This window comes from Ovis canadensis, chromosome 17, assembly GCF_042477335.2.
Source record: "Ovis canadensis isolate MfBH-ARS-UI-01 breed Bighorn chromosome 17, ARS-UI_OviCan_v2, whole genome shotgun sequence".
NCBI classification, from domain to species: domain Eukaryota; kingdom Metazoa; phylum Chordata; class Mammalia; order Artiodactyla; family Bovidae; genus Ovis; species Ovis canadensis.
Genome location: NC_091261.1, coordinates 76,559,977 through 76,584,141, shown reverse-complemented (window position 1 = coordinate 76,584,141; position 24,165 = coordinate 76,559,977). Strand labels below are relative to the sequence as shown.

Below are 24,165 nucleotides of genomic sequence, written 5' to 3'. Positions count from 1 at the left end.
CCCAGAGTGAAGGGCTTTGATGAAAAGACTGTATGATAAGGTAATGAGAAGCGGTGACCCCCCTAAAGGCTCAGCGATCCTCATGTCCTACCTAATACCAAGGCTTCTAATTAGAGCTTTGGTCAAAGTGACTCTGACTTCCATTATTACCAAGTGATGATAACAAAGCCAGCTGAAAAAAATAGTGTACTAACTCATTCACTGACTCCAACCATCTCTGGAGCCAGGGCTTTAGGAAAATGGAAAGATTAAGGCAGATGTGTTCCACCCAAGACATGAATGGGGCCTTGACTGCGTGTCTGGGGGAGGGCACGTAAGCTTCCATGAAACCTTAGAAATGGAAGGAGATGTGGAGCCAAGTGCGATCAGTGGCCTTGTGGGGGGCGGGAACACATGCTAAAAAGCAGCTTCCTGGGCTCTTTTCTGGACCTGCCAGGGTGGCATCTTTGGGGGTGCATGTCTGAAACTCTTGCCAGTTCCCCAGGATTCTGAAGCTGCTGGCCCAGCCACTGACTCTCCCTTAGAAGCCCTGACCTCAGTTCAGTTCAGCTGAGTCACTTAGTTGTGTCCGACTCTTCGTGACCCCATGAATCACAGCATGCCAGGCCTCCCTGTCCATCACCAACTCCCAGAGTCTACTCAAATTCATCTCCATTGAGTTGGTGATGCCATTCAACCATCTCATCCTCTGTCATCCCCTTCTCCTCCTGCCTTCAGTCTTTCCCAGCATCAGGGTCTTTTCAGATGAGTCAGCTCTTTGCATCAGGTGGCCAAAGTATTAGAGTTTCAGCTTCAGCATCAGTCCTTCCAATGAACACTCAGGACTGATCTCTCTTAGAAGCCCCGACTTGGGCTCACCCAGTTATCTCACACAAAGGGAAACCAAGGTCGGAGGTGGGGGGGTGTGGGGCTCACCCAAGGTCATACAGGTGGTCCAGGGCAGAGCCAGGCTGGAGCCTGGGTCCCTAAGTCCCAGGGGGTGGCTTTATATTGGTGTTCAGTCATTTCTCCAACTCCAGACCATAAGCGATGAACCTCACTTATATTTGGGGAAGAGGAAGTAATTTATTATTTCCTTACAGAGCTTGGGGTAGGTCTCAAGAGTGGCAATGGAGCAGAGAGACAAAGGCACTTATCTCCCAAGGCAGTGTCTTTCCTGGTGGGCAGTCTGTCACAACTGAGGGGCCAGGACCAACTCAAACCTGGTGGGGTTTCAAAGGCAAGGAATTCACCATTAGCAGAGGTAGGTGCAAATCCTAGATTTATCTTGTTACCAGCTGTGTGGTTTGGGGAAAGTCACTTAACCTCTCTGAGCCTCTCTGTTCCCTTTTGTGAAATGGCTCACCGATCTCAGAGTAGAGTCATGAGGCCTCCATGAGGTGATTCGGGGAAAATCTTTTTTCTATGGGTAAAATTCACAGAAAATTAACCATCTGAATTCTGTGTCCAGTTCAGGGGCACTGATTACATTCACAGTGCTGTACAACCATCACCTCTGTTTAGTTCTAACACCTTTCCATCATCTCAAACACAAATTCGTCTTTTGTAAACAATGGTGCTCTGGTCGTTTGCGCCAGCGTTGGTCTGAATACCTGTTTTCAGTTACTTTGTCCCTATACCAAGAAGTGGAAATTCTGGCAGGGAAAGTGTTTTTAAGCCCTAATGCTGAACTTCATGAACAGGCATTTGGGGATCTGCTGAAGTTATGGGTTCCCAAGGAGAAATGTGGAACTGTATGTCTCTTTTCCCCTGGGGAGAGAATTCAGAGAATTTCTGCCTGATTCTCAAAAATGGTATTAATATCTTAAAAGGTTAAATCCACTTGCCTACAGCATTGAATGTATTTAGGATACGATTAAGAATCTCTCACCTCAAAGATGCAGATAAGTGGACCCAAATCTCACTTAATTTCAATGGTTAGAAAGAGTTCACTGATTCTAAAATACATTTCCCCTCTTCTACCCATCTTGGAGATGGGGGTGTCTTACAATCACAGGGGTGTTACAATCAGGGCCACCAGGTGGCGCTCACGATGCCTGCGCCTGTGCAGCCTTCAGTCCAGGACCCTTCGGAGATGGGGATGAGCATCTCGGGGGAACACCCCAGAGATGACAGGGGAATACCCATCACCCTCGGGAAACAGGTGGTTGTGAGAAGGGGCTGCAGGCGGCGGGAAATGTTTAAGCCATGCTCTCCAAGCAGGAGTCAAAAACAGGCAGCCTCTCCTTTATGATAAAAATCGAAGCTCATTTAGGAAGTAGAAACAAAAACGCTAAGCACGGAGAAGGCACGGTGTCACAGTTTAATTGGTAGCCATTTCCTTTCTCAGCGGTGCAGAAAATAGCGGCGGTGTCTTAGTTGTAGCGCAAGTAGCTCGGCTTTTTAAAGCCAATTTAGAGTCACTGCAAGTCGGTCCCCATGACTGCGGAAGGGGGCGGGGTTCTTTACCTTTGCAGACGGGCAGCGGTCCGCTCCAGTGGGACGGCTGTCCCAGGATGCAGCGAATGGTCACTTCGCCCATCAGCTCGAAGCCCTCGTAGCACATGAAGGTGAGGGACTCTCCAGGCAGGTAGAGCCGTTTGTAGAGGATTTGGTACCCGTTCTCCGGTAACCCTGGGTTGTCACAGGCCAGGGACTCCTCCGCTGAAGTGCAAGCCAAAAGGAGCTCTGATGAGAGGACGCAAAGCTCTGGGGCCTCCCATTCAGAGAGCGTGTGATCTGAGGCCAGGCTCTGCAGCCTCATTTCTCTGTAGCCCCGCCTCGCACTGAACTGTCTGAAATTCACCTTTTCCTCTCCCACCTCTGGGCCTGGGTTACATGTGGGCACAGTAGAATGTACTAAGCTGTGGAATCTGGGTTAAAAAATCTGGGTTCTAAAAAAAAAAAAAAATCTGGGTTCTGCTATTTGCTAGTTGTGTGACCTCCAGAAAGGGCCACCAGCTCTCTGAGCCTTAGTTTTCTCAATGGTAAAATAGGAGCAGTACCTATCTCACAGGGATTTGGAAGATTCAATAAGACCATGTGTGCAAGTGCTCAGCATGCCCTTGAAATGGAGGTACTCAGTAAACGATGGACTCGGTAAATTATGAACTATTCCTCCTGCTTCTCAACTTGCACCTCACCTGCTCAACCAGTCTGGGTAAGTCTTGTCTTTCAACAGGCAGTCCTCATGTCTCCTCCTCCAGGAAGCCTTCCCTGATGCCCCCTACCCCTAATTGAGTCACTAGTCTCTTGGGTTCTTCCTCCACCACAACACTGCCTACGCTGTACTGTATTTAATTACAGTCTCTCTCACTTGAGATGAGCCTGTTAAGGCATGCCTGAACCCTGTTAAAGCATACTTGAAGCTCAGGGCCTGGTATACAGAAGGAGCAGCATAAACGACCTCAAGATATACAGTAGGAGCATCGTAAATGATGCCTACTAGCTTAAGAATGATTGGAGAGTTGAGCTGCTGGTTTAACCCATTCCAGGGCCAGCGTGTGATATAGCTCCTTTTCAGCACCTGGATGGAATGGACACCCAGCGAAAACTGCTTTGCATACAAGACTACAAATCCTGAAACATTAAAACACGTTCATTATTTAAAAAATTAGACTGTGGTAAACTCTATAATACAAAATGGACCATCTTAACCATTGTAAGTGTACAGCTGAGGAGTGACAAATACGTTCCTACTGTTGCGCCATGTCCAGAACTCTTCATATTCCCAAATGGAAACTGTCCCCATCGAACACCGACGCCCCCTCGCTGTTCCCAACCAGCCCCTGGCAACCACCATTCTCCTTTCTGTCTCCATGCCTTTGACTGTTCTAGGAACAGTACGTAACTGGAATCACACAGTTTGTCTTTTTGTGACTAGCTCATTGCACTTGGCATGATGTCCTCAAGAGTCATCCCTGCTGTAGCAGGTGTCAGAATCTTCTTTCTTTTTAAGGCTGAGTCATAGTCCATGGACTATGATGCTTAAATGATGCTTACTCCTTGGAAGGAAAGTTGTGACCAACCTAGACAGCACATTCAAAAGCAGAGACATTACTTTGCCAACAAAGGTCCGTCTAGTCAAGGCTATGGCTTTTCCAGTAGTCGTGTATGGATGTGAGAGTTGGAATATAAAGAAAGCTGCTGCTGCTAAGTCGCTTCAGTCGTGTCTGACTCTGTGCGACCACATAGAAAGCTGAGCGCCAAAGAATTGATGCTTTTGAACTGAGGTGTTGGAGAAGACTCTTGAGAGTCCCTTGGACTGCAAGGAGATCCAACTAGTCCATCCTAAAGGAAATTAGTCTTGTATATTCCTAGGAAGGACTGATGCTGAAGCTGAAACTCCAATACTTTGGCCACCTGATGCGAAGAACTGACTCATTGGAAAAGACCGTGATGCTGGGAAAGATTGAGGGCAGGAGGAGAAGGGGATGACAGAGGATGAGACGGTTGGATGGCATCACCAACTCCACGGACATGAGTTTGAGTAAACTTTGGGAGTTGGTGGTGGAGAGGGGGGGCCTGGCGTGCTGCAGTCCACGGGGTCGTAGAGTCAGATGCGACTGAACGACTGAACTGAACTGAATATTCCATTGTATAGAGAGACCACATCTTGCTTATTCATTCACCCATCAATGGACACTTGAACGGCTTCCCCTTTTGGCTACTGTGAGACAATGCTGTTATACAAACATGGGTATGCAAACCCCTCTTTGAGACACTACCCTCAATTCTGTGGGTATATACCCAGAAGTGGGATTTCTAGACCGTATAGTAATTCTAGGTTTAACTTTTTGAGGAACCTCCATTCCGTTCTCGACAGGAGCAATACCCCTTTGCATTTGCACAGAGAACAAAGGTTTCAATTTCTCCATGCCAAATCCTAAAACATTTCTTTCCTTCTAGATCTTGCTTTGCTGTACAAAGACCCAGGTCTTTACACATCACGGCTGCACCTGCCATCCGTGTTTCAGAGAAACCGGCTTCTGTCAATAGCTCTCGGTGCTCATTTGATTAGCAAAACTTCTCGGAAGAGATGACATGCTGTCTCTTTTCCCTGAAGGATTCCTGTAATATCTGAGTGATTCCTACAACTTAGTGGTATTATTCTCCAGCTTGTCATCAACCTGACCCTTCAGGCCCGCAGCTTAGAACACGGAGTAGGTGGGTCTTTTATTATTTCATAGCTGGTGATTCTGTTCCACTGGGGGAAGAGGCAGGTTCTCCTGGTTGGGCTGTCACAGCTTCGTGCATCGGCTTCTTGCCCTCCTCTTGGCTGGTTCCTGGCTTCACATTGAATTGGTCGTATTGGGCCAGGTGGGTTACACTATTTCACCTGTTTGCGCTTTGTTGATTCTGTTCCCTCGGCCCGAAATGCCCTTCCCCTTCCTATGTAAAGGAGAGTACAGTGGAAAGGCTAAGACAGACCTCAACAACCTTCACCTGCTACATTAATGCTCTTTGTAGCAGGACCTGTGACTCACTTCCAACCAATAAAATCACAAGGAGAAACGCTGCCACTTCTGTGAGGATGTTACCAAAGAATGCTTTTGTCTTGCTGGCGGACTCTTGTCTTCGGAGCAACAACTGGCCATGCAGCAAGGCACTGAGGGTGACGGCAGCAAGGAACTGAGTGCTTCCATCAACCACGCAAGCTGGGAAGCGGCTCCTTCCCGTGCTGAGCCGTCAGACGAACCAGGGAACCCAGTGAAGCCGTTCCCCTGACTCCTGAGTGGTATCTGCAGTGCGGCAGAGTGGCCAGCAGGGGGCACTGGCAACTCAGAAGACTCCCCGGCCACAAACTTCCCCTGGAATTTTCTTTCATAAATGAACGGATTAATGAATATAACAAAATAATTCACTGAGCACCTTCTATGTGCCTGTCACCGTTCCTGGCCCTGGGGAGATAGAAAGTGACAAAGGACAAATTCTAGGACCTGGAAGCAAAGGACGATACAGCCAGCAGGAAGAGGAGGAGGTGTGTCCAGCTGTTCTCGCCTGGCTTCATTCGAGAATCACGCTGGGTTATTCAGTGAGCTGGCTCTGCCCCCTAAGGTATTTTAATCAGTCCCCCAGAGCATTCTTTTTAAAGTTCCACAGGTGATTCTAAAATCCAGCCAGCAAAGACGACATACTGAGGGCCAAGAGGCACACGAAAAGATGCTTAATATCAATAATTATTAGAGAAATGCAAATAGAAACTATAAGGGACCACCTCACACCAGTCATAATGACTGTCATCAAAAAGGCTACCGATAATAAATGCTGGAAAGGGGGTGGAGAAAAGGAAGCCCTCCTACCCTGTTGGTGGGAATGTCAATTGGGGCAGCCGCTATGGAGAACAGTATGGAGGTTCCTTAAAAAAACCAAACATGGAGTTACCGTGGGACCCAGCAATCCCGCTCCCTGAGCATACGTCTGGAGAAAAGTCTAGTTCAAAAAGATACACGCAGCACTATTTACAACAGCTAAGACATGGAAGCAATCTAAACGTCCATCGGCAGAAGAACGGATAAAGACGACGTGATACATTTAGCGCTTCCCAGGTGGTGCAGTGGTGAAGAACCCGCCTGCCAGTGTAGGAGACACGGGTACGATGCCTGGGTTGGGAAGATCCCCTGGAGAAGGAAATGGCAGCCCACTCCAGTATTCTCGCCTGGAAAATTCCATGGACAAGAGGGGCCTGGTGGGCTAGAGTCCACGGGGTTGCAAAGAGTCAGGAGTAACTGAGTGACTGAGCAGGCATGCCTACATGCAAGCCGTGGAATTCTGAGCTCAGTCACTCAGGCATGTCTGACTCTCTGTGACCCCGCGGACTGTAGCCCACCAGGCTCCTCTGTCCATGGATTCTCCAGGCAAGAATACTGGAGTGGGTTGCCATTTCCTCCTCCAACCATGGACTATTACTCAGCCATAAGAAAAAATGAAATAATGCCATTTGTAGCAACATAGATAGATCCAGAGATTATTATACAAAGTAAAGTCAATCAGACAAAGACGAGCATCATACGATATCACTTATATATAGAATTTTTTTTTAAATGAGGCAAATAAATGTTTTTACAAAATAGAAATAGACTTTAACATCCAGCTAGAACTTTAGGGTTGAACGGTTTAGACTCAGAGCTGCTGCTTTGGTATCTTGGAATGGTTAAGAAATTAACCACTTAATCCATTAATTTCCAAAGTAGTCAAACACCCGTTCTGTATCAGATGATTTGCAAACATTATTTCTAATTTCCCCCCAAATCCTTAAAGATGATAACAGTACTGACCAGAATAGCCAACATGTACTGAGAGCATTTTATGAGCCAGGCACTATTTGGAGTTTTTCTATCTACATGCTTAAACACTTAGTTGTGTCCAGCTCTTTGTGACCCCATGGACTGTAGCCCGCCAAGCTCCTCTGTCCATGGGATTTTCCAGGCAAGAATACTGGAGTGGGTTGCCATTTCCTCCTCCAGGGAATTTTCTCAAATCAGGGATTCAACCTGATCTCTTATGTGTTCTGCATTGGCGGGCAGATTCTTTACGTTAAGAACCATCTCTTTTAATTATTACAACAACCCAAGACACATTGTTATGGCTGTCCTCATTTTATATCTGTGCAAATGAAGAACTGTTGGGGTATCTCACTGGGTAACCTGTCAAGCCAGTGAGTGGGAGAGACAGGATTCAAATCCAAGTGGTCCTAATCCTCTGTTAATCACTACACCAGAGAGCCCATTTTACAGATGAGGAACCTGAGGCTCGGGCAAAGGTCTCTTATGAAAGGTACACAAGAAGGAAGTGGCTGAGTTGTGGTTTGATTCTCTGCCTCCAGAGTCAGTCTGATTTTGACCCAATCATCAGTAACAGTGAGAAGAATTCCACATGGGATTCCATCCCTGGTAGAAGCCAACCGTCTTTGAAGGCATCTGTGTTTATCTCCAGTTCCCAGAAGATGGCAGGAAAGTGACATGGGAAGTGACTTGAATTTGAAACTGGAGGCCAGGCTCTGCTGTTCGCTTCACGTCTCTGGACTTCATTTTTTTTCCTGCCTGTTAAATGAACGGACTGGACCAAGACCTCATCTGTGAGCTGAGATGTGGCTGGACAATGGCATTCCCACTGTGAGAATGTACTCACACTTTGAAATAAGATTGTTTAAGGCAGGTATTTTCCAACCTAGATGCTACTGACATTTTTGGGCTGGGTAATTCTTTGTGGGAGGGGGGTGGTCCTGAGCCTGGCAGGATGTTGGGCAGCATCCCTGGCCTCTGCCCACTAGATGCCAGCATAACCTCTCCCAACAACTGAAGATGCCTCTGGAGACTGTCACTGACAGTTGTCCGCTGGGCGGCACATTCAGCCCGGCTGAGACTCACTCGTCTGAGGTCTAAACAATTCTGATGGTAATCCTTGTGATGTCATCCTGACCTCTCCCAGGAATTCAAGTGAGTTGGACTCGTAGCTTATAGACATAACCACCAAGCTACCCTCATTCCCTCCCAGCCACTCCTCTCTCTCCTTCGGCACAGGAAAAAAATGTACATTTATGGAGCACATGTGAGCAAAATGCTCAAAATCAGGTTGCTTGCTTATTGCTATGAATGGTTTATAACACACTCTACAGTAGTGGAGCATTGAAACTGAGTGGTAATTAGCAACCGGTGTTAACTGAACACCTATTATATGCTAGACACACGGTTATGAGCATCTGTATCTATCGTTGTCACGATCCATTTTTCTGATGAGGACACCAGCTTTGGCTTGTTTAAGTCGCGCAGCTGACAAGCGGCAGGGCAAACCTGACCTGCTGGATTCGAAGTCCTGCGCACTTAATGGCTCTGCTATAGTGAAGGTTCGTTCCAGTTGGAGCTGGTGGTAAAGAACCTGCCTGCCAATGCAGGAGATGTCAGAGACGCAGATTCGATCCCTGGGTTGGGAAGATTCCCTGTAGAGAGGAATGGCAACGCGCCCCAGTACTCTCGCCTGGAAATCCCATGGACAGAGCCTGGCGGGCTACAGTCTGTTGGGTCGCAAAGATTTGAACATGACTATAGTGACGTGGAGAAGGCAGTGGCACCTCACTCCAGTCCTCTTGCCTGGAAAATCCCATGGACGGAGGAGCCTGGTGGACTGTGATCCATGGGGTTGCGAGGAGTCAGACACTACTGAGCAACTTCCCTTTCACTTTTCACTTTCATGCATTTGAGAAGGAAGTGGCAACCCACTCCGGTATTCTTGCCTGGAGAATCCCAGGGACAGAGAAGCCTGGTGGGCTGCCGTCTATGGGGTCGCACAGAGTTGGACACGACTGAAGTGACTTAGCAGCAGCAGCATAGTGACTTAGCACCGCACACATTGCTTTCTCAGAGACAGGAATTTCTAAATGAAGACAGGCACCCTGCTGCAGCCTGGCATGCTGCCTGAGGTGAGGCTGCTGGGGACAATTCATCAATGGAAACTTTTACTATGGCCACCGTTTGCCTGTGTGGGTTCAGTTCAGGTCGGGAACTTTCCAGGTCTCGTATTTGTGGGTTCTGGGCTATGAAGGGCCAGGGCCTCTTGGGGGATCCCTGCAAGCCTCCCTGGAGATTCCATCCAGAAAACCCTCATTGACTGTGTCAGGTCCTCATGACTTTTCGTGGTGTGGTTTATGTCTTCTGGATGGGATTCCCAGGAGCCACCTACCACGCTGCCTCCAAAGAAGGGAGGTTGCAACGAAGCCGCAAAGTGCAATAAAGACCACGTTAGTACTGCTAACCGTGACAAAGACGGTAACTGCAACAAATACTGTCATTTTTTTGAGTCTGCTGGGACAGAGGGACATGACCAAATGGATACATTCCTAGCAAGTGTGTGACTCTCTGAACATAAAAGCTGCAGCAAGGTCATTTCAATCAGCTGCAGCAAGTGCTGTGTGGCTATATGCGCCGCGGGAGCATGGAGGAGGGAAGCGTGACCTCGCCGAGGTGGGCAGGGAGGCCTTCCTGGAGGAGGTGATGCTGAAGATTCACTGTTATTCCTTTTACAGACTTGCGTCTCTTCCCACATCTTCAGTAGATCCCAGGCTTCCTGACTATGAGGATTGTGTCTGTTTATATATCGCTGTGTCTTTTGCTGTATTTTCAGGACCTACCACCACTATTCCCAAACTATGTACCGTGGTGCCCCGGGGTGTCACCATGAACTCATGAGGGTGCTGTGAGGTTTTTTAAAAACGTGGAGGCGACACGGTGACACCTTCCAGACCCATGTGAACTCCTACTTCGAGGAAGCTCACAATTTTAACACCAGACTGAGCTATGTCCTTTTTGATGATGCTAGGTTTTCTCTGGTTGCTCTGCTAAAAATCAAGGGCTGTGACAAAATCAAGGTGGAACAGGGGATGCAGGTGGCAGAGCCCAGCCTGATGCTAAAAGGCTGAGACGTTTGGGAGAACCCAAAAGGCACATACATCCCCACAGTAGTAGCTGTGTTATTAATTATAGATAAGTATTATTTAAGAATGAAATAAAATACAATCCTTTCTCTGAATTCATGGGCATTACTTTTTCAAGCAACTACTAAGTTGTCAGGATATAGCTACTTATTAAGTGGTTTGGACCTAACTGGTTAATAAGTATAACTGCTAAGTGTTCTAGCCTGGGAAATCTATGAAACAGTCCTGGCATTCTAGAGATTCTGTGAGTTGAGAAAGTTTGGGGGCCTCTGTGTCAGCATCTGCTTGCATATAAGAGGACTCGTTCAGTGGCTGAGCTACATCCAATAACCCTGCCTGGTAGGAAGTAGTAATCCCCTTTTCACAGATGAGGGACCGAGGCCCAGGTCCCCTACTTGCCCAAGGTCACCCAGCAGAGCCGGGGATGGGTCTGATGGCAAACCCGACTCTTCCTTCTCTCCTGATCTATCTCTTCTTCAAGAGGCCTGGGATAAAGGAACCAAGAGTGAGAAGACATGGCTTTGAGTCCCAGCCTGACCAAATTATGGCATTGGCAAGTGACTGTGAACAGAGGCTGCGGACATCCTGAGCTTATACAACTTGCCGTCTGCTTCCTGATTCTCTTGGTGGAAGATCTTGGTCAACAGCAGCGCCCCGGAGCTCTGCCGAGGAGCTCTGACTGCAGAGAGGTGAGGCGGGGAGATGATGCTTTGGGGGTTAATCAGGCTTGAGCTGGAATCCTGAGTACTTCCCTTGCCTGCTGTGTGACTTTAGGAAAGGTGCTCACCCTCTCTGGGCCTTCTTGGCCTGCTTTCAAGTGGACACACACAGCTCATGCAGTTTTGTGAGTTAAATGTGTGAATGCTGGGGAAGGGCTGGGCACAACCACAGTGCCCATCAAACTGGGGCTGTTTCCTTGGCTCAGTGGAGGAAACCGCTTAGGGCTGCTTTAGGTTCAATAACCTCATCCTCATCGCGGAATCGGGATGCAGCCTCCCCCTCACTCTGGGTACCTTGCTGCTAGACTCTGACCATCCTCCCATCTCACGTGTCATCTCCTGTCGGCCTCGCTGGGCCTGGAACGATGCTGGAACCCCACGCCAGGTTCTTCCGGCGTCTAGGAGGAGGACGGCGTGTCTCCTGACACCCAGCTTGACTCGTGAACTCATTAGCACGGGTGTCAGGGACGCCTTCTCACCAGAGCACTGCGGATCCCGGGGAAGGGGGCTGCTTTCTGGGGGAGCAGAGGGCTGCTTTCTGGGAAGCCCAGCAGCTGCTGCAGCCCGGAGGGCTTTGAAGACTGTGTCTGATGAGTAAAGGGCCTTTCCTTTCTTTTTAAAAAATATCTCCAGCCTTCAGTATTTTTAAATCAGCATCTATTTTTAGCTTTTCATCTGTAGGTCTCAGCAGCTTGCATGACTCAAGATGCTTTCCACCACCCCCTCCCACATTGGGTGCCGTTCACCTTCGGGGCTTCCCTGGCGGCTCAGCAGTAAAGAATCCGCCCGCTAATGCCGGAGGCCTGGGTTCACTTCCTGGGTCAGGAAGATCCCCTGGAGAAGGGAATGGCAACCCACTCCAGTATTCTTGCCTGGAGAGAATCCCATGGACAGAGGAGCCTGGCGGGCTATATCCATAGGTTTGCAAAGAGTCAGACATGACTGAGCATCTTTCACTCACTCACAGTCACTGGGGGGGGCATGAGGTCTGTATTTGCTTCCTGGGTGGCTGTAACGAAGGTCACTAACCAGGGGTCTTAGGACAAAAGTCACTCCTTGTCTCCTAGCTCTGGAGGCGAGAAGCCTGAAGTCAAGAAGGCAGCAGGGTCCTGCTCCCTCCAAAAGCTCCAAAGCTGGGTGCTTCCCTGCCTCTCCCCAGCTTCTGGTGGTTGTGGCTGTTCCTGGCACCCTTGACTCACACGTGCGAAACTCCTATCTCTGCTTCTGTCATCACGGGACGCTCTCCCAGCATCTCTGTCTCCATCTCAGACCAAAATCTCCACTTTACTGCAACACTTGCTTTTATCGTGGTTGTCTGGACTCGAACCCACAGTAATCTCCAAGGTCTGCCTGTATCTGTTTATCCAATGGAAGAGGACAAGGATTTTCTGGCTTTCCAATTGTCCTCCGACGGCGACGGCTTTTACCCGTCTGAATGGCAGCACTGCTTGTTTGTGTGGCATGAAAAAAGTCCATGAAGCCTGTTTGGAAGATTCGTGAGAAGTGATAAAACATAGCCGCTGGAGGGAAAGCCATGTCCGTAAGCTCGTCGCATCAGATGTAGATGAAGTGAAGTGAAAGTCGCTCAGTCGTGTCTGACTCTTTGTGATCCCATGGACTATGCAGTCGTGGAATTCTCCAGGCCAGAATACTGGAGTGGGTAGCCTTTCCCTTCTCCAGGCGATCTTCCCAAACCAGGGATTGAACCCACGTCTCCCTCATTGCAGGCAGATTCTTTACCAGCTGAGCCACCAGGGAAGCCCCAGAAGTAGGTGAGTTTCCAGTAAACATGAATAGTCAACATCTGCCTTCTTGTTGTTCTGACTCTGGATTCTCCGATACTACCGGAGGCCTCAGTGTGGCTCTGGGAGCTTGGGCTGGCTGTGGATTTGCTAGAAACACACGCACGCAAGACAGCACACCAACAGCAGTGTCGCCGACGCCTCTGAACCCCGGACGGTGCGTGAGGCTGTGAGCCTTCTGCAGAGCCTCAGGCTGTCCTTAAGCAATGGGTCCCATACCTCTCAGCACATCAGAATCCCTGGGGAGCTTCTGAAACTCAAGCTACACACCAGACCTACGGCATCCGGATCTCCAGGGAGTTTTCAGACATTCTAGACAATTCCCATGCGCTCCTGAGGCTGAGACCTCCAGACCCCTGCTTTCCACCTCCTTTGCCTGGTGAGGATATGGTGTTATCCTTCCATTCTCAGAGTGACCTTAGGAGCCTTTTTGGAGTTTTTATGGTAGAGAAACCCCCAAAAGAGGTTTTGTTTTTTTTTTTAAACACCAAACATTTGTTTTGATGGCTCTGTAGAGGAGGCCAAAGAGTTTAAATCCACTCTATTTACTGCCCCGTGGACTGCTTGATTTTAAGCACGCAGGGTCAGGCTGGTCTGGGTTTGCCTCTGGCCTCCTGCATGACTAACTAGGCTGTGTGAGCTGGGGCAACGATTTCACCTCTCTGAACCTGAGCATCCTCTTCAGAAGACGGAGACGGTACTGCTGTGCTCATAGGGCAACTAGAGGAGGAAGAGAGGGAATTCTGGGAAAGGACTCAACCAGTGTGTGTGTGTGTGTGTGTGCGTGCGTGCGTGCGTGCGTGCGTGCGTGTGTGTGTGTGTGTGTGTTAGTCGCTCAGTCATGTCTGACTCTTTGGGACTCCATGGGCTGCAGTGTGTGTGTATGTGTAGGTCTCTGTGTGTGTGTGTCTCTGTGTGTGTACGTCTGTGTGTGTGTTAGTCGCTCAGCTGTGTCCTTGGGACTCCATGGACTATAGCCCGCCAGGCTCCTCTGTCCACGGAATTCTCCAGGTAAGAATACTGGAGTGGGTTGCCATTCCTTTCTCAGGGGATCTTCCAGAACCAGGGACCAAACCAGGGTCTCCTGCATTGCAGGGAGACTCAGCACAGTGCCTGATAAACTCACTGTAAATCTTAACCATGTGCTGACGTTTACCATAAATGTTGGAGTAGCGGCACCCGCAATCCTGTGAGCTGTGGTCCTAGGACGGTAATCATAGGTCATAGGACACATAGGTCATAGGTCATAATCATAATAAATGCTCCCAACAGTGGGTGCTGCCTCCTCACAGCCCAGCCCTCCACCAGTAGGAAAAGGCAGCCAGCCCTCCCGGCGGAGTCCCCTGGGGGCTCCAGTCAGTGCAGGGGACTCACAGACACAGTGGGGCAGGCGAGAGGTCCAGATGGGGCTGCCAGTCTCACGGCTGTAGCAGGTCAGGAGGGAGCTCCCTTCCAGCACGAAGCCCGGGTTGCAGGTGTACTGGATGGTGGTGCCCACCAGCAGCACGGGGTCCGAAATCAAGCGGGTCGAGTGGTCCACTTCCCCGGGGTCGGTGCAGTACATGACTGTGCAAGACAGATCAGACCAGGCGGGTGTTAGGGCCGCACGACCATCGGTGTGCTGAGAACTACAGGATGGTCTAGAACACTCCCCCACTTAGTCTTCTCCTCCTTTGAAAGACAATGCATGTGGCTGGGGAACAGGCCAGGACAAAAGAGACTTGATTTTAATTTCGCTTTTAAGAATTGGCGCCCCTGAGAAATGTTTGCGTCAGGGTGCGAGGACCCGTATACAAGGTTGCACACTGCACCTAATGGTATTTGTAATGGAGGGATTTATGGTCTGATGACCTAAAGGAAACAAAACCCAGGATGGCTCTTACTTTTCTCGCAGAATGGGGGGTCGCTGCTCCAGCTGAGGTCCCACTGGCAGGTGAGGGTGTCACTCCCCACAATGTCGTATCCAGGGTCACACTGGTAGGTGATCCGGGCCCCCCTCACGAGCTCCGTGTGAGAAGTGGTTTTCCAGCCGTTCTGGATCTCGGGCAAGTCAGGGCAGGAGTCGTTCCTTGACACCTCTTTAAAATAAAAATGTCGTCCTTAGATGGGAAGGTGGCCTCTCTGTTGGGGGTTTGTTTTATGAATGTCAGAGGGAAGAGCAAATAGAAGATGAGGAAGCCTCTGGAAGTAAGCAATACAACTTCTGAAACCTGGCAGGAACTCTTAACCTGCAGGAAGTCTTCTAGAGGGGGCTTTTACAATGACTTCTTCCCACTGTGGATGTGTGACCTCCGGCCCCAGTCAAGCCGCCGGATGACGGCAGCTCCAGCTGACACCCTGACCACAGCCTCACGAGAGATCCCAACTCAAGGCCATTCAGTGTGAGCTCCTCAACTCTCGACTCACAGGAACTGCGAGACAGTAAACGCTTATGGCTAATTCGGGCACGGGGAGTCCTCTGTTACATAGCAGTAGGTTGCTCCTGTCCTCAGCCTTGGGCTTCCCAGGCGGCTCGGTGGTAAAGAATCCATCTGCCAACGCAGGAGACACAGGTTCCATCCCGGGGTTGGGAAGACGCCCTGGAGAAGGAAATGGCAGCCCACTCCAAAATTCTTGCCTGGGAAATCCCATGGACAGAGGAGCCTGGTGGGCTACAGTTCACAGGATCACAATAGTCGGACATGACTAAGCGTGCATACATGCCCATAGCCTCAACCTTGTCCTAAGAAACGTCCATAGATCTATGGGCTTGATGGATTAGTCATACACATTTTTTGTACTGCAGATTGAGACAAACACATAACTATTAAGATAGAAATAACTATTGGTTGCATTCTTCAAATCCCATTGCCTGCCATCAGTGAACATTAACCACACTTCAGAAAATGCTACACACAGCTTATCATCACAGAGTCTTCCTCCAGAGTAACTCTGATTTCCTCCTGCCAACCTTCGTTACTAAGGTAGCAGTCCAAAGCCCACTACTATGACTCCTGCTTCAGAGTGCCCACTGCATAGATTTTGAGACAAGAGCTAATTACACCATATAATTAATTTGCGGCTCTTCTGTGCTTCTGGGGGAAGCAAAGCACCTCCTCTGTCTGCGGGAAAGTCATTCTGAGAAACAAGCAATGGTTTTTCCCCGGGATTTCATCATGATTTTATTTGAGGGAAGGAGATCTCCTGGGTGTCTGTGAGAAGGAGGGGAGCGGGAAACGGCTTCTAGAATTGCCTGGTGGGGAGCAGAAGCCTCTATTTTTAGGCCTTTGAAAAATCAGCCAAGCCCTGGATTTGGGACACAGCTGCAAAAGCTCAGACTCTGGATGAAAGAGGAGAAATGGGGGCAAAGACGGAATCTGCGGTCTGTCTCGTGCCAAGAGTTTTGAGACTGGGAACGATTTGCTTGCCTGACTTATTTTTTTGCATCTTTTTTTAAAAAAATATTTATACTTTAATTAGAGTACAATTGCTTGGCAATGTCATGTTAGTTTCTGCTGTACAACAGCGTGATCAGCTATACGCACACATATATCCCTTCCCTCAAGCGCCTCCCTCCCGCTCCCCTCCCGCCCCTCTAGGCTGTCACCGAGTGGAGCTCCTGAGCTAGACGGCAGCTTCCCGCTAGCTGTCTATTTCACTCAGTGCTACTCGCTCCATCCGTCCCTCCCTCTCCTGCCCCAACGTGTCCATGTATCTGCTCTCTATGTCTGCATGTCTCTTCCTGCCTTGTGAATAGTTTCCTCAGTGCCTTTCTTCTAGATTCCATGTATGTGTGTGACTTTTCAATAAGCCAACGTGAGCACACATTTCCATAGGGCCTCCTGTCTCCTCCGGGGCACTTATCATGTTTGCCATTACTCAGCGTGCCACCACGCCCCAGGGCTTTGGCTCAAAGTGTGGCCCCACGGTCCACTAACTGGGTGGCTTTGGCCCAGTCACGTAACCTTCTGTACTTCAGTTTCAGATTCAGGAGACCCCCTCTGGAGACCCTGCTTCAGGGATCTACATGTTCACCAAATGTCCTGGGGGAAGGTCCTGGCATGATCGGTTCCTATGAAACTTTGTTAACTTTGCTAAACTTGCCTAGGAGTCACGTAACTTCCCTTTTAATTTTTTGTTGTTCTCGTTCGTTTTTTAGAAGCTGTGTGATGCCTGTCACGTCAATAAATATCTCTGAGCCTCACTGTCCTCAGTCATAGAGTGGAGACGAGGATCATGACCCTGACTGTCCCTAGAGGCAAGGTGGAAACTAACTAATGTGCAGGATATGAAAATAACACTAATATGAGACATATGGATTCAGTGATTTGTTTTGACTAAGACGTGAGTGCCTACCATGGGGCAGGCGCCAGGATTTAGGGATCTGAAGCCACAGCTCCATTTTCACGGTCAAGATCAGCACGATGGTCCAATTTTTGGCAAAATATGTATTGAGTAAATGCTACCACTTCCCAGTCTTACACTAGCAGACATCACTAATCAATCACAGCAACTTCTTTCTTTGGGTCAAGCTGAAACCTCCCAATCCTTTTCCACACAAGACTCCAGGGAGCCACAGTCATTTGATTGGAGCTGACCCACAATATGGAGCTTATTTATTATCCTGGGATTAGAGGAATAAACACACAAGTGACCAATATCTCTTTGCAAAACGCTGCTTACTCGTCTCTGCTTTTTAATTCCCTTCCCTCCCATATGCTTGGCCGCAGACAATAGCAAAACATAAGAAGCAATGAGGAGACTGGGTCTTTGCCTCTGTCTGTGCAGAGAAGAATTATGGGAAGTCAGAACCATGTAGGTTCAGGGTTCCCATGGACAGTTCTGACAGCATTCAGGGAAGACAGGCCTTGGCTACCTTGCAGAGCTGGGTCAGGCCTTGAGATCAGTCTAGGAGCTTCAGAATCCTCTAGATGACCAGAGAAACCCCCAGCCCTCCTGTTGGACCCCTCTACTGGATGGCAGTTGCATCTACGTCTAGTTAAATCTAGACCCAGTGTAGCAAACACCTCTCCCGTGCCCATGACAGACATCACTAATCAATCATGGCACCCTTTTCCACTGACTTCAGACCTGGCTTCCTCTGAAGTCAACATGGTCTTCAGGCCAGGTAGTGATGAGCAATTGATTGACATCAAAATTAAACACAAGGCTTCCTCAGTGGTCCAGTGGTTGAGAATCCACCTTGTGACGCAGGGGACCCCAGTTTGATCCCTGGTCTGGAAGAGCCCACATATCATGGAGCAACTGTGCCTGTGTGCCACAACTCCTGAGGGGTACAGTTAGAGGCCGTGCTCTGCAATGAGAGAAGAGGCCCCAACAAGAAGCCTGCACCCTGCAATTAGGGAGTAGTCTCTCTCGTAGCCACACCTAGAGAAAAGCCCATTTGCAGCAACCAAGACCCAGCACAGCCAAAAAAAAAAAAAACCTGTTAAAAAAATTAAATACAGAAATTAGCTATGTATTTCTTTAACAGAAATAAGAAAAAACGGAACTGTTCTCTCTTTTTGTGTTACCTATATGAGCCAGGCTGTGCACCCCAGGGAAGCACTTGCTGGAATCCTATGCTCATCAGGATATGGTCCTGCTATTGTCTGCTAATGGGACTCACTCACCCATTTTTACTAACTGGCTCAAGGGCAGGGAAAGAATTCTATTTGTTTCTGTATCCTGATGCCTCGCACAGGGCCTGGCATGAGTTTGTGAACCAGACTCTCTGGAAACAGAGACAATGTATTTGAAGAAGAAATAAAATAATACACCTAATAGCGCTGTCCAATTTCAAATCGTCACACGGATCTGAGTTTCTCGGCATCAATTAACAACAACACCTCCTCCTCAAGGTATTGCCAAACTGAACACTGGCCGGACTTTCTGGTCAACCTCAGGCAGCCTTGGAGACAGTCAGATTTCCATCATCAAGCTGAATGCAATTTTGGAAGATTGACTTGGGTACCAGAGGAGACAAATGAGCTATGACCTCATCTTCCAGGAGGGAGGGAGGTGGGGAAGGAAGGTCTAAGGAGATGGATTGAGGCTGAGTCACCAGAAACTCTCCCTCCAGAGGCAGCTGACTCCGGAGGGCACCTGGCTGGGAAAGCCTCTGCCCAGGGCACTGGCCGGTAAAGAAGGCATGGAAAGTGGCAGCAATAACACTCTGAAATACTCAGCACTGCAATCAAGGGTAAAAAGGCCCCTGAGACACATAAAAAAGAGGACAGACACTTGTGATTGCTTTTCTGAGAGATGCATGCAGAGCAGGGAAGGGATGGGGAGTGTCCACCAGCTGGAAGTAAAAAGCAGGGGACCAAGAGGGCTATTTTGAGACATTATTCTGCCATCTTCTCTGTCTGCCAGCTGCCCAAATAAAGTCATATTCCCTGCCTCAACAACAACAACAAGCAAACCACACAAAACAAGTGCAAGGGACTTATTTTCAGACACAGGAAGCTCCTTAAGACAGCCAATGGCCAGGGAAGTAGCTGTATTCTGGAGGCCAGAGAAGGTACAAAGAGAACACTTCATTGGCTGAATATGCGCAAATCTTCAAGCCAATGGGAAGAACCAAAGACATGGTATCTTGTTCAGGCAAGATTACTGACTGGAGATGTATTATGGCCACAGGAGGAGTTAAGTTCCTGCAAAAATCTCCAGGTCAATAATGTGTTAAAGTCATAATCTACTAAGTCCTGGCATCAATCCCGTGGAAGAGACATCACTATTTCCATTTTACAGATGACAACAAGGAGGCTCAGAGAGGTTAAGTGACTTGCCCAAGGTCACACAGCCATTGATGACAGTACTGACTCGAATCTGGTCCTTTCAACTAGAGGGCCCACCTCTTAAAAAAATGAAAAAACAATGTATATTTCCTGTGCCAATATATTAAAAAAACTCCCATAGTACAACACTCGCCAAAAGACACATCTAGAGGGAATGGTCTTGGCTTGCATCTAAACACAAAGACAAATAGTAGCTGGCTGAAACACTTACCGATGTAGTTCATGATGAATCCCTGGCCCTTCCCAAAGATGAGCCCGGCGGGGTCCGAGTGGAATTGGATGGTTATGTCCGGGGTGGACGAGTACAGCTTCTGGGGGCCGCTGTTTCCCAGGTACTGTCCCAAGATGTGGGGCATGACCTCGTCACCGTCGTAGATGGTCAGGATGTCACTATTGCTGAGGTTCAGGCTTGGGGGACAGAGAGAAGAGGAGGAGGTCTTGAGAAGCCAAGTTACAGGCGTTCAATAAGACTACTATTTTTTTTTTCAGGCAGCACTCATTTTCTTGAGATATGCTATGTGGTCAGGGCCCAAGCTAAGAAGTGGGGGGGCGAGGGAGCCACAGGCTGAACCTGTAAATGGCACATGCTGGTCCTTCCTGCACGCAGGAATGGATCTGTGGGTGGACTGGGCTTTTGAAGACTCATTCATGAAAGGACCATTCCTGCCGAAAGGTCACCGCAGAGCCAAGCGCTGCAGAGCCAGTAGGATTGCCTTCGATACCCCCGTCATTAACAACCCTTCCCTGGGGGAAACAAGTGCTGGGCCCTGAGCCGCCTGCTGGGGGGTGTGACATGGGTCTTCCATTTTTCTCTGACGTAGAACAAGCTGACTGCTTGCTAATTATATCCTGCCTCCTCATATTAAGTGAAATGATCTTTCCACTTGTTATATGGCAAATGCCTCAAAATCAGCCAGGTTATCTATTATGTTTAGAGGATGGGACCGCGGGTGGGGTGGAGAAAGACGAAAGATGCATGGAAGATGCTCCAACCTGCCGTCACTATTCATAGCAGCATGGGATGACACACTTTTAAAGACCCAAACACAAGACGGTACGCTGATGAAGGACAGTTAACAATCCAGGAAGCACTTCAATAAGGCCCAGAAACCAGTGCTGTGGCAGGCGTGCTGGACAAAACTGATCTCTGATTGTAGGGACACCAGATAACTCAGCTTTGTCTGCATCAATCAAGGCAGCCCCGACTGTGTCCCCCCATTTCCTTGTGTCCCCTCCCTAATATTTCCAAGCATTTACTACGTGTTAGGGCTCCCCAGGGGGCACGAGTGGTAAAGAGCCTGCCTGCCAGTGCAGGGGATGCAAGAGACACGGGTTTGATCCCTGGAGGAGGGCATGGCAGCCCACTCTAGTATTCTTGCCAGGAGAATCCTATGGACAGAGGAACTGGCAGGCTACAGTCCGTGGGGGTCACACAGAACCAGATACAATTGGAGCGACTTAGCATGCACGCAGCATGTGCCAGGCACTGTGCTGTGCTCAGAAGACAGGAGGAGTCACAGAGCAGTGGTTTGTTCAGACTAGAAAGCCAGGCACTGTGGCAGGAGCTAGCATCATAAGTGCAGAGAAGGGAGCCTAACGCAGATGGGGGGTGGGGGGTGGGGCAGCATGGAAGCCTCCCTGGAGGAGGTGGTACTTGCTTGGGACCCTCAAGAAAGAGAAGGGGACCACAAGGCAGGCATGCAGGAGAGGCAGAGAGGGCAGTGCCTGCGGCAGAGGGAGGAAGGGAGAAGGGTCATGGCTCCCGAAGGGACACACCTGGTGGTCCCTGTGCCCAGTTTTGGGAGCAGACGTGGGAATGGAGACTGGACCTTGAAGGATTTAGAGAGCCAAGTTTAGGTCACCTGGGTGTCACCTTGCAGGGGATGGAAGACATGAAAGGATATTAAACAGGAGCATCCTGACGGACCAATTCACTGCCAGAGGAGAGGCGTTCCAGGAAACGGCCTTCAGCGAAGTTCTGGGAACTGATGCGGAATGATGACAGCCTCCCCCCCACCCCCCCCACCACAAGCTTCATCCAATGCCCAAGGGCAGTGTTTGCTGCCACTCTGGGAGCAGGGAGGAGATAAGAAAACTACCCATGGTGGTGCTTCAAGGGGTAAGCACAAAGCAACACAAACACAAGGCCCGCTGCTGAAGGTCGGCTTCCAGCAGGCAGGGGATGTGCTTTATCCACCACGATTCCTCACGTCTGGTTGTTTCAACAAGTGGCTTAGGGAGATTCTAATTGCCCCCATACCCTCTCTCAGCTTCCCCTGCACCACTCCCCAGAATATCCTCTCCTGAAAAAGAGTTCTGTGCTTGCTTTGCTCACAGGGCTTTAAGACTAAGCTCCCAGACTCTGCCTATCCCCTGCCAGTTTCCAACTAGATGACAACCTCTAAACCCCTATTACATTGACATTCTGGAGTCACTACCTTCTTCTGCATACAGTAGGTGCTCAGTAGATGCTATGCTATGAAAGAGCCTGCCGGAGAGTCTATTTGGCAACAGAAATAGTAGGGTTAATGTCAGTTTTTGAACTATGGAAGAGCCTCTTAACTCTAAGTACCATGAAAACATCAATGGCTCACGAAAGCGCTGGGTCAGGCCAGTATGAAACCCAGCAGAGTGGAGATGTTTATTCCATAAGCCGACTTCACAGCCAATTCGCTGGTAACAGTAGTTTGCAGACAGTGCATGACTTCGCTTTACTCTATCTTTCATTTCAATGATCTCAGTGCAGCAGAAGCATCTTCTAGGGTGCAAACACCTCTCATTCGAAAACCCAAGAGCAACTGTCTGTTCTTTCTAAAACAGGAAGGAACAGTGCTCTGAGAAGAGCACAAGCCTTGGGAGCCAGAAAGGTCTGGTTTGATTCCTGTTTTGACACTTTGATGGAGGGCGTGTGGGTTTTCTGAAGTTCCTTGCCTATGAATTGGGCTTACCATTTCCAGTCTATGTCATGGGCTTTCAGAGTGAGGTAAGGGATACGAGAGATCTGGGATCAGATTCTAGGTTCACTGATAGCACCTGAGCAAAGTCTGTTCATTTGAATGTTATGTCATGTTGTGATGTTATTATGGGCATCATCTCCACCACCTTCACCATCACCATCACCACCACCATCAACACCATCATGACCACCATCATCTCCACCACCATCAACACCATCATGACCACCATCAACACCACCACCATCAACACCATCATGACCACCATCATCTCCACCACCATCAACACCATCATGACCACCATCAACACCACCACCATCAACACCATCATGACCACCATCATCTCCACCACCATCAACACCATCATGACCACCATCAACACCACCACCATCACAATCCCCCCTTTGATGCTTACCAAGAAAACAGTAATGATAAAAATCAGCCTGGAGCTGCCTGCCTCCCTGGGGGCGGAACAAAGGAAGAAAGGGGAGGTACTGGGAGTGAGCCGCCCATCACTGGCAAGAACAGAGATGTTTCCCAGGTCTGGATGTGAACCCTGATGAAAGCAGCCCCTGTGCATCTCCTCAAAAATGGTCCCACCCTGAAAGGGCAATAGAATCCAGCAGCGGGCAAGGTCCAGACCATCCAGGCTCTGCCAATATCAAGTACACCCCGTAAGGGCGAGGAAAAAAGAGTAGCACTCTATCCCTTCCATAATGTAACAGGGTGGTGACATCTGGCTCTCCTGTGAGAAAGCAGCAGCCCAGAGCCCCTTTCTCATTGCAGAATTCCCAGCCCAAGAAGCCCTGTAGAGGGAGGGGTGAGCTTTTATAACAAATGATGTTTAGAGATGAGATTAGACTCAACTACACTTGTTGTGACCAGAAGGCCGATGAAAACAAAGCTTTCAACCAGAGAAGCGAAACAGTGGAGAAGGCGCATGGAGGACAGCGGGAGAAAGAACGGAGGTACTCTCTCCTGCGTCCTTCTTGCTCAGGCGCTCAGTCGTGTCCGACTCTCTGCAATCCCGCGGACTGCAGCACGCCAGGCTTCCCTGTCCTTCTGGATCCAGCTTTGAGAGGCTGGTTCCAATGATATACACAAATGCTGGTAATTGATTTTCCCTCCTGATCCAAAGACGAGCCTGTGTTTTTGCTTGCCTATTCAGCTGTGTTTGATACACTGACTTCATCCAGGGCCCCTGCCGCTGGGCCACCCCCCAGCAATCGAGAGGAAAACGCAGACACTTAACGGCGGGCAGATTGGCCACAGGGCAGAGCAGGGCTTTCAGCAGGGGATAGAAGAGAGATGTCAGCTAGATACAATCCAAGGAGGCGCCGAGAAATCAGGATGTCAGTTTGACTCCAGCGCCAACGGGAGATGGAGAGGTGCTGGCAGGCAGGTGGGTTTGATCTGACTGGAATTGGGTGTAGCAGGTCCCCCGCAGGGAGGATTCCACGGGAAGACAGAGCTCCCCACGGCCAGCCCCCGCCTGCGCCAGCC

General features: G+C 49.3%; 1 protein-coding gene across 1 annotated transcript in view; it reads right to left on the bottom strand.

The window, feature by feature from the left end:
• The window catches only part of SEZ6L (seizure related 6 homolog like), a 67,201-nt gene that overhangs the window by 6,044 nt on the left and 36,992 nt on the right, over window positions 1–24,165 (bottom strand). Inside the window, exons 10-13 of the mRNA XM_069557023.1 lie at window positions 19,920–20,116; window positions 14,813–15,007; window positions 14,304–14,495; window positions 2,449–2,643 (exon numbers count right to left, since the gene is read on the bottom strand). Coding sequence (XP_069413124.1) covers window positions 2,449–2,643; window positions 14,304–14,495; window positions 14,813–15,007; window positions 19,920–20,116 — 779 coding nt within the window. The remainder of the gene's footprint in view (window positions 1–2,448; window positions 2,644–14,303; window positions 14,496–14,812; window positions 15,008–19,919; window positions 20,117–24,165) is intronic.